The sequence below is a fragment of the Borostomias antarcticus genome (genome assembly GCF_949987555.1).
Source record: "Borostomias antarcticus genome assembly, chromosome: 10".
NCBI lineage: Eukaryota > Metazoa > Chordata > Actinopteri > Stomiiformes > Stomiidae > Borostomias > Borostomias antarcticus.
Window position 1 is genome coordinate 22,689,101 of NC_140243.1, and position 10,000 is coordinate 22,699,100.

General features: G+C 48.9%; 1 protein-coding gene across 1 annotated transcript in view; it reads left to right on the forward strand.

Moving 5' to 3' along the window:
* Positions 1-1,693: 1,693 nt before the first annotated feature.
* Positions 1,694-10,000, forward strand: part of LOC311314514 (nuclear factor of activated T-cells, cytoplasmic 1-like) — a gene marked incomplete at both ends in the record, with an annotated part of 69,722 nt that continues 61,415 nt past the window's right edge. The window contains 3 exons of the mRNA XM_084444896.1: positions 1,694-1,808; positions 5,459-6,605; positions 9,103-9,262. Of these exons, the coding sequence (XP_084301022.1) occupies positions 1,694-1,808; positions 5,459-6,605; positions 9,103-9,262 (1,422 nt within the window). The remainder of the gene's footprint in view (positions 1,809-5,458; positions 6,606-9,102; positions 9,263-10,000) is intronic.

Here is a 10,000-nt window from a genome sequence, read left to right on the forward strand (position 1 = left end):
TGCTTTGAGGAATGTGGAGAAAGAGAGGGAGAGAGAGAGAGAGAAAGAGAGAGAGAGAAAGATAGAGAGAGAGAGAGAGAGGCCTTATTTTTTTGCTCTTGGATGAGAAAACACATCAAAATGAACGCCAACGGCTTTTTGATACATTTGATGGCATGAAGTGTCTGAAGGACGTATTATTATGCTACTTATGAAATATGTAGTGGAGTAGAGAAATGCAGCGAGGAGCCCACTGGGGTTTCCCTTAAGGCCTGCTCATAAACACCAATATAAATCAATAATCAACGTTGTTCTGGTTTCACTCTGCGCCTTATCATCAAAAATAACTGCCTTAATCTAGGCTTCAGTCAACTGCCTTTCGTAGCTGGAAGAATTCTACACTAAGTTCAAATCCAGCCACAGCATAATGCTCGATGTGCCTCCATCCTCTCCATATCCAAGTCACATCACTACTGTACAATTTCTTAAATGTGTAGTCTAAGCTATACCTAAGAAGACATGACATTGTATTACATAAGGCTACAGTCATTTAGCAGATGCTTTTATCCAAAGCGACTAACAATAATTGCATTTAACAAGCCAATTTACTACTAGGCTACTTGCCAGAACTCACAAGTGCATCTCCTTTCTTAAACAAGTGACTAAGAGCATAATCAAGTGCTGGAGGCAAAGTGCAAGAATAGCAATCTATAATACAATAGAGGGAGGATTGTTGTAGTACTTCTTGAAGAGATTAGTTTTGAACCTGCGACGAAAGATGGGCAGCGACTCTACTGTCCTGACGTCAATGGGCAGTTCGTTCCACCACTGCGGGGCCGAAAAGACCCTAAATAATAACACACTGCAAATAGGTAGCCTATACTAATTAGGGTGTAGAATGTGTATGGCTAGGGCTTTAACTTTGGTCAAGATCAGGTGTATTTTGGACTGGTCTAAGACAATTTTACTGTGAGGGGCGGGCAGACACTTGTAGTGGTTGTAAACCAGCCTACAGGAGTGAACTTAGAATGGCTTTTTTTACAAGTAACCTGCCACCAAAGATTTGGGAGGACAGAGTTACAACACATCCAATATTAAAGAGATCACTATAACCCTCCTCTCGATCTCCCCCTCCTTCTCCCTCTCTCTCCCACGTCCGCAGCAAGGAAGGAATCCCTCTAGGCGGAACAGCAGAGTCTGACAGCTCTCCAGCGCGCGCTGGCACGGAGCGGTCACGTCATTCCTGAAGGGGCGGCACGGCGCGCGGAGGTGTTTTCCTGCTTTCTAAAGGCAGGAGCCACCCCTCTCTGACACGAGCCGCGTCACAGCCCGGGAGTCTCTGGAAACGTTAATTAGACTACAGCATAAACCAAAGACAGCCAAACTCATCCGACCATCCTCGTCCCCGAGTGTGAGATAAACAGCAGCTCTCGCTGTAGCCTAAAGATCGCGCGGCACTTTCCACGTATGCCGGGTTTGACGCTCCACATCTTGATGCGCGCTGTCCACATGGATGCAACTCATTGAATTCAGCTTCGATTTCCATTCGACTGCCGTGTTTTAATTTTCAAGAAAAAAATGCATTCATTTTGATTTTTTTTAAATTAACTTTCACCGCATAGTTGTCGTTTTCTGTGTTCGCCCGTCCAGTTAGAATAGGCTATCAGCGAGCCCTCCCACCTTTACATTCGCGAGACTCCCGTCGGCTAGTTGAATGCAGGATTCCAGCTGTTTCAGAGTCAGCTCCAAGTTCAACTTTGGACCCGCGGAACCTGACAGATTTCAATATCTCACCTCTCTCGCCGCCGAAATGAAGTCTGCAGAGGAAGGTAACAGGCTTCGATTATTATGGAGTATTGATTGGCCTTGATTCTGTGACATTTGCTGTGCTCTAAATCTGTTTAGACATTTGCTGTATAATGTAAATACAGTAGGCTGTCACACATGCATATCATTCGGTTATTCTTCAGTTAATTAATGCAATTACCTGCTCTATTTAGTTACTTTAGCTAAAGCAACCCATAGGTGTCACCGGCGTGCGCCGCACCGTAAGCAGGTAGGGCTGTGTGAGTGTGCCCTACCTGGGGCGCGGGTAGCGGGGCGGTTCGGTGACCGGGTGATAACCAGCAGCAGATAGTCTGTAGAATAAGTTTATTAATCTGCACCGTGGATGGGGAAAGGCACGCGGTGCGCTTCGCGTTGTTGCAAATTGTGTAGGCTACCATGATCATGATATAGGAATACTGTAGGCCTACAATACAAAGTCAATGGAGAGTAGCCTCTGCCCAAATCTGTTGACTTACCGCCCACATTTGTTGACAAAACAACAAAAAACAGTTAACTATGTAGTATTAGGCTACCATAGATTGAATTGAATATAGCCTAATATTGAATCACTCAATTATTTCTTCCTTGTTATTTGAATAAGCAACAGATGTGCTTTTTATTGAAATGTTTTTATAACAACAGGCATATGTTTGCACACAGATTTGGACTCTCCACTCACTGACAGAAAACTGATCTTTGCTCTGACACTTAATTCATGAAGTCTGGCGTGCTGATGTCATGGGCTGTCTGTGGATTTGGGATTGTCTTTGAGGTTTTGAGACGGTGGACCACGAATGTATTACTACTCATTTCAGTACCCTCCCCTAAGCTCTTATAATTGGTAGCAGACACATGTATGTTTATGTGTGTGTGTGTGTGTGTGTGTGTGTGTGTGTGTGTGTGTGTGTGTGTTTGATGAGGGGTAGCTTGCTTGGCAAGGGGGTATACTTAACCACACTCTGTTTCACCAGTCTGCTGACGGCTGCATTATTACACTATTATACACACGCACACACACACATTCACACACACATTCACAAACCTACACACGCGCGCGCACACACACACGCACATTCACACACCCACACACATACGCACACATGCGTGCTCTCAAACACATTTATTCTCTCTCACTCTCTCTCTCTCTCTCTCTCTCTCTCTCTTTCTGAGCAAGTTATCAAATGTGTGACAAATATAGTTTTTCTTGCATTCACTTTAGCAGTCACCACCTGTGAATGCCAATCTCTAGAATAGCAGAGTGAAAGTCTGGGTACAAATGAGTGTGTGTGTGTGTGTGTTGTGTGTGTGTGTGTGTGTGTGTGTGTGTGTGTGTGTGTGTGTGTGTGTGTGTGTGTGTGCGTGTGTGTGTGCGTGTGTGTGTGTGTGAGAGAGAGAGAGAGAGAGAGAGAGAGAGAGAGGATGTGTGAGAGTCACAGAGTGTGCTAAAGCACAGAGCGCGTAGGAAAACAAGCTCAGTCAGCCAGGCCTGCAGTCTGGAGGTGTGTCTCTCGGGCTCAGAGATCCCCATCCCCGCTGCACCAGAGACAGACCGTCACAGACCGGAGACTAGAGGAACAGACGGCCAGAGACTAGAGACAGTCTGGGAAAGATTAGAGAGAGACTGGCAGATATTAGACACAATAGAGAGACTCTCAGAAGAGAGAGAGAGAGAGAGAGAGAGAGAGAGGAATTGTGTATTTGAAAATCTGGAGTGAGGAACACAGAGCTAGGACTGGGCAGATTGGAGAGGGTCCTCTCGAGAGCCCCTACCTGCATATGAAGAGAAGAACAGAAGAGAGTGAGGAAAGAAGAATGATAGAGACAGACAGACAGACAGACAGATAGACAATTAGACAGACCGACAGACAGACAGATAGACAATTCGACAGACAGACAGACAGACAGACAGACAGACAGACAGACAGACAGACAGACAGGTAAAGTCAGTCATTTTTGTCACATACAGTACTACATCATACAGGTACGAAGAGTAGTGAAATGTTCCGTTAGCTCCTAGATTGTGCACACATTAAGCTAAATAGAGAGGGGAAAAAATTACAAAAATAATACAAAAAAGTCTCTGTGACAAGCTGAAGCCTCAGTCTGAAGCCAGCATGAATTTCCAACAGCAGGAACCCGAGTTTGATTTCAACTATCTGTTTGAGTACAGCCCAAGAGGAGACCAGGGGACTGGAAGAGGTGGGTAGTCAGACGCGCGTGTGTGTGTGTGTGTGTGTGTGTGTGTGTGTGTGTGTGTGTGTGTGTGTGTGTGTGTGTGTGTGTGTGTGTGTGTGTGTGCGTGTGTGTGTGTCTTTGATGCTTCAAGAGGAGAATGCAGGCTTATAATCGGCGGTATATTATCTGATGTCTTTCACATCTTATTTTAATCCCAGCTAGTTGATTGAGACTAAATGCAGAGAAATTCATGTTTTATGAGATATTCACAAAGCATTCTAGTCATCCATGGAACTATAGAAGTGGATCAAAGTGGAGTTTTAAGTCTTGTCTAATGTATGTGTAATGGGACTAGAATAGATTGTAAGCAGTATATGTCCTACTGTACTGCTATATTTATACTACCACTGTGCCTTGTCATGTTGACTAACAGAGAAAAACAAGTTGCACTGTACATAACAAGAACATGGACCTGAAATGTTCAAAAATGAAATAAAAAAATCTGTCAGAAGCTAATTTGACACATGCCGTGTCATGACCCACACATGCCGTGGTGCATGACAGGTTCACATCTTACTGTGATGCGTAGCATTGTGGTTAACTACTATAGAACAGCACCGGAGATGGTGGGGAGGGGGCGCGGGGGCGCGGGGGGGGGGGGGGGGGGGGTTGCCCTGCTCTGTCTGCACTTAAGCTCTGGAATTCTCAGCTATCATAATTTTTAAATGTGGGTATTTGACCTTCTTATAATGGCAAAGTGCACAAACTGTGTTTTTTTTGTGTGTATATTTATTTGTGTGTCTGTTTCTCTTTATGTTTGTGTGCGTCAGTGGGTGCGTGTGTGTGATGCCTCGGCAGCTGTAAACTCCCTGAGTAATTCACCAGCTGAGAGTGGAGCGGAGTGTTGTGGGCCTCCACCAGGGAGAGCACTAATTCACTCACTGAGTGAAGCTATCAATCACATAAAGGATCCATCACCCACTGCACTGGGAGCCTGCTGTGTGCGCGCACACACACACACACACACACACACTCTCTCTCTCTCTTGCACACTCACAGAAAAACATACGTACGTACACACATTCCTGCACGCACACACACACGCAGGAAAACAGACACATACTGCGCAGAGTACATAGATCCTAAAACATGATCACACACACATCTACTCTTCAGTATCCTGCCGTGGTGTTGAGGAACAAAGCCAGAAACGGGCAGCGCTGGGACTAGGCTACTCTCAAGGCTTTCTGCTGCGCTCCAGTTGCATAGCGCATTGTGATCAACGGGTATTGCTAACAATGGCGATTGGGTAATGGGTTTTTCGCCTTGTTGTTTCTGGAACGTGGTGAACTCGGGCGTGACGTCAGTCCCAACTCCAACGTCCTACTTCCCAGGCAACTGGACCGCAGCGTTAGTGTACCGTGGAGGGAGAGTAACACCTTCCATTAACACTCTGCTTGTCGTCTTCTCGTTGCAGAGGCTTACAGCTACACCCCCAACGTCAGCTTGTCCCTGCCACTGGGCATGGGAAACCCCTGTCTGTCCGGCCAGTACCACACCCTGCAGGCCAGTCCAATCATCTCCTCCTGCCACCAGGGGGGCTACAACCAGGACCTCCCCCCGGGGTACTACCTGGCCCCCGGACGGCCCACGCCGGCCCTGGAAAGCCCACGCATCGAGATCACCACCTACGGACAGTTCCCCGAGGAAGAGGAGGAAGAGGAGGAAGAGGAGAGCGTCAGCAGCGCCCTGGACCACCTGGTGAAGCGGGGGGTCGGCTCCATCGTGACGCTGACCCTGCCCAACGCCGACGGCGGCTACCGCGACCCCAGCTGCCTCAGCCCGGCGTCCAGCGTGTCGTCGCGCAGCTGCAACTCCGAGGCGTCGTCCTACGAGTCGGGCTTCTACAACTACGACAACTCCCCCCAGACCTCGCCCTGGCAGTCGCCCTGCGTCTCCCCCAAGGGCTCCTCCTCCTCCGCCCTGCTCTCCTGCCCGCACCCCACCGTCTCACCCCGGCAGTCCCCCTCCACCTCCCCCCAGATCGGGGCGGTGGCGGAGGAAGTGTGGGCGGGGCAGCAGCCCCCGCGCAGCTCCAGGCCCGGCTCCCCTAGCGGGGGAGGGGGTGGAGGTGGAGGTGGAGGAGGAGGAGGAGGAGGAGGAGGAGGAGGAGGAGGAGGAGGAGGAGGAGGCATGGGGAAGAGGAAGTACAGCTTCAACGGCACCCCCTACAGGCAGCCGTCCTACTCGCCCAGCCAGGAGCGCTCGCCGGCACCGTCGCCCCGCGCCTCCCCCCGGGTCAGCGTGACGGATGACAGCTGGCTGGCCAACACCAACCAGTACACCAACTCCGCCATCGTGGCGGCCATCAACGCCCTGACGACGGACGGCGGGCCGGACCTGGGGGAGGGCATCCCCGTCAAGACCCGCAAGACCGCCCCGGACCACGCCGCCTCCATGGGCCTCAAGGTGGAGCCGGGCGTGGAGGAGATGGGCCCCGTGGGCGAGCTCTGCCAGGAGGACTACTCCCCGCGTCTGCCCTTCAAGAAGGAGAGTTACTGTGGAGGCTTCCTGGAGGTGCCCCAGCACCCCTACTCCTGGGCCAAGCCTAAGCCTTACCTCAGGTAGGGGAGATGAATGTGTGTGTGTGTGTGTGTGTGTGTGTGTGTGTGTGTGTGTGTGTGTGTGCGTGTGCGTGTGCGTGTGCGTGTGCGTGCGTGCGTGCGTGCATGTGTGTTGGGAAGAGGAATGGGTGGAGTGTAATATACTGTTGAGAGTGTAACAATATACTGTTAAGTTACTAATGGCTTTCAACAGCTCTGAACAATCAGGTTTTGAATCTGGCAGAGCTAGGCTTGAACTTCAGTGCTCTGGCCTTGAGAAAGACAATGTATTCCATCAAGGTGTTTACTCGTACGGTCAGATTTATAGACTCCAGGTCCTGCCTTAAGATTCCCATACAGAAGAAAACAATTCACCCATCTCAGCTTTTACTTTTCTATTCTTCTCCTAAATTAGACCTGTGTATTTATTGCGAGCGCACCTTTGTTTTCATCTTCAAAGGCCGTGGCGAAAAGTCAGGAGTCAAAAGTTGTCTGTCCGCTCTTCCAAAAGGATTTTCTTTGAAGATCAAAAGCATAAATCACACATCGCAGCGAGGAGGGCTGAGTGTGGACATGTGCCTCTGTTGCCATAGGGACACTTACACAAATACATAAACACACACACACACACAGTCTAGCCGTATTACTGTTTTGACTAACAAGGCACATTTTTCGATGTGCAGCAACCCTTCTTCCTCCTCCGCTGGCACCACTTCCTGTTGAAAATCAAGCGTTTGTTTAGATAAAACACCACAGGAAGACACTCTGACACGAAAATAATCGATAAAGGAAACTGGCCAGCCAGCTGGCCAGCTATCCATCCAACCGGACAGCCAACTAGCCAACCAACCAGTTAACCAACCAGCCAGCCATTAACCAATCAGCCAGCCAGCCCAACCAATCGGCACTCCAGCCAATCAGCTGTTCAGTCCGCTCCTTTGAGACGTTCTGTCCGTCCCTCTCCTCCGCCACTGTGATGATGTCATGCTCTGACGGGGCAGATAGCGTGGCGCAAGGGGGAAGCCGGTTCACAGCGGGTCAGCGAACAGCCTGCGACGGCCCTGGAGCCGGTCCGGGACCAGAGATAGCTCTCCCATCCCACCCCTCCTCCTCCTCCAGGCCCGGTCAGCTCGCACTCGCAGGCGTCCGGAGCAGTGGAACACCATCTCAGCACTGATTGTTTTCGTTGGATATCTCCAGGCTCCTCACGTGGGAAGTTCTCTGAACAATGACCTTGTGAGAGAGAGAGAGAGAGAGAGAGAGCAGCTGTGGTTGCGAGAGAGAGATACCAGGCTCTGAAGTCAGGGCGAGTCGCTCCCCCACACGCTCACTGGGTGGTTTCACATCGGGACACAGTATTCTGGGTTTGGTCGGTTGAAGAATATTAAATTAAATACGTGGTCGTTAAATGGTGGGAAGTGAGACAATGCAGTACACGATTTGTTGCGTTGACATAACACAATAACCCATCTTCAGTGTCAGCCTGCGGAAGCTGTTGTTCATCAGAAGTGATCCTTCTTTCCATGTGTCTGTGTGTCTGTCCTCACCAGAACACACACACATCACCCCAGCCATAACTGGGACACATGTGACTCTCATTTGCTCTTCATAAAAAAGGAGCCACCAATTATTCTCCGGGCTTCAGGGATTACGATTGGATTAGAGACAGTGAAGGAATGGAAAGTGTCAGGACAGGTTGATATGATATATATATATATATATATATATATATATATATATATATATATATATATATATATACGGGCTATATCATATATATATATATATATATATATATATATATATACTATATATATATACATATATTTATTATTATTAATCCCCGAAATTTCAGTGTTACAGCAACAGTGAAAACCTAACCCAAAGGACAACAAAAGAGCACAATCAATACTAAATTTACAATAGATACACGAAATATACTAAACATACCATCTCTTGTCCCCCCCCTCCCCCACACATCCAGAAATAGCAGAGTCATCCGAGAACTTCTGCAGATGGCATGTCTCTGAGCTGCATCTGAGCTCTGATGTGTAGAGTGTGAACAGGAAGGGAGACAGTCCCTTGAGGGGCCCCTGTGTTACTTGACTACTCACTCTGACACACAGCCCTGGAACCTCACATGTGGTCTGACAGTCAAGTACTCCATAATCCAGGTCACCGGAAGGGGGGCATCCGCCTGCATAGTCTGTGGGTTGTCTCCCAAAAGTAAGGGCTGTATGGTGTTGAAAGCACTTGGAGAAATCAAATAATGTGACCCTCACTTTGCTACCAGCCCTGCCCAGAAGGGAGTGGGCCCTGTGTAGCAGGTAGACAATGATTATGTTCAGGGATCCCTTGATTTAACTCTCCAAATGACACGGGAGCAACAGTGATTGGCCCAGAAGTGTAAACCCGGCTGAGCCCAGTTTGTAGGTATACCGAATCGAGTGCACCTGAAGTGATGGAAATCAAAATGAACGAATGCCGTGGTCTCTGTGTGTGTGTGTGTGTGTTCCAGCCCGTCTCTGCCGGCGCTGGACTGGCAGCTGCCCTCCTGCTCCGGCCCCTACAGCCTGCAGATCGAGGTGCAGCCCAAGTCCCACCACCGCGCCCACTACGAGACAGAGGGCAGCCGAGGGGCCGTGAAGGCCCTGTCTGGAGGGCACCCTGTAGTACAGGTAGGCTACCACGCTTCCGTCTGTCTGTCTCTGTATGTCTGTCAGTCTGTCTGTCTGTATCTGTCTGTCTGTCCGTCCCCCATCAATCCATCTGTCTCTGTCTGTCTGTCTGTCTGTCTGTCTGTCAGTGTCTCTCGCGATCTCTTGTTCTGTCTGTTATTATTGGCCTCTGTGAGCTCCTCTCTTCATAGAGGTCAGTGTAGCCAGCAGCGTTAAACATGTCGACACGATTAAACTGGAGGAGCATCACCTTTCAGTGTTGCACTTGGATCTGAGCTCACAGACCACGTCAGTCTCACCACTGCAGCCTTATACACACACACACACACACACACACACACAAACACTTCATTACTCCCTAGACTCACAAGTCAGTCTCTAAACACTGCGTTGAACTACAGACTGAGGACATTCATCCAGATTTCGTTGCTAAAAGTGGGTGGAAACAATTTGAGAGATTGAAAAAAAACCTGCATTGCAGAACCAATCCAAAGCCTTCATGGCGGAAAGAAGTTTCATTTATCAATGTTTGTCTGTTTCAATGTCTATTGGAGTTATAGGCAGTGGCTCTGATTGAAGCGTTGGTTTTCGTCGCTGTTCTAGCAATGCTTTTCAACTGAAATGTCTCAACTTTCGGAGGCTGAGATGTCCAAAGTCTGGTATCGCGAGACTAATTTCTCCCCAACACTGCCACATCTGGGTTTACTCAAGGTGGAGGCTGTGCGTGTGTGTTTATGT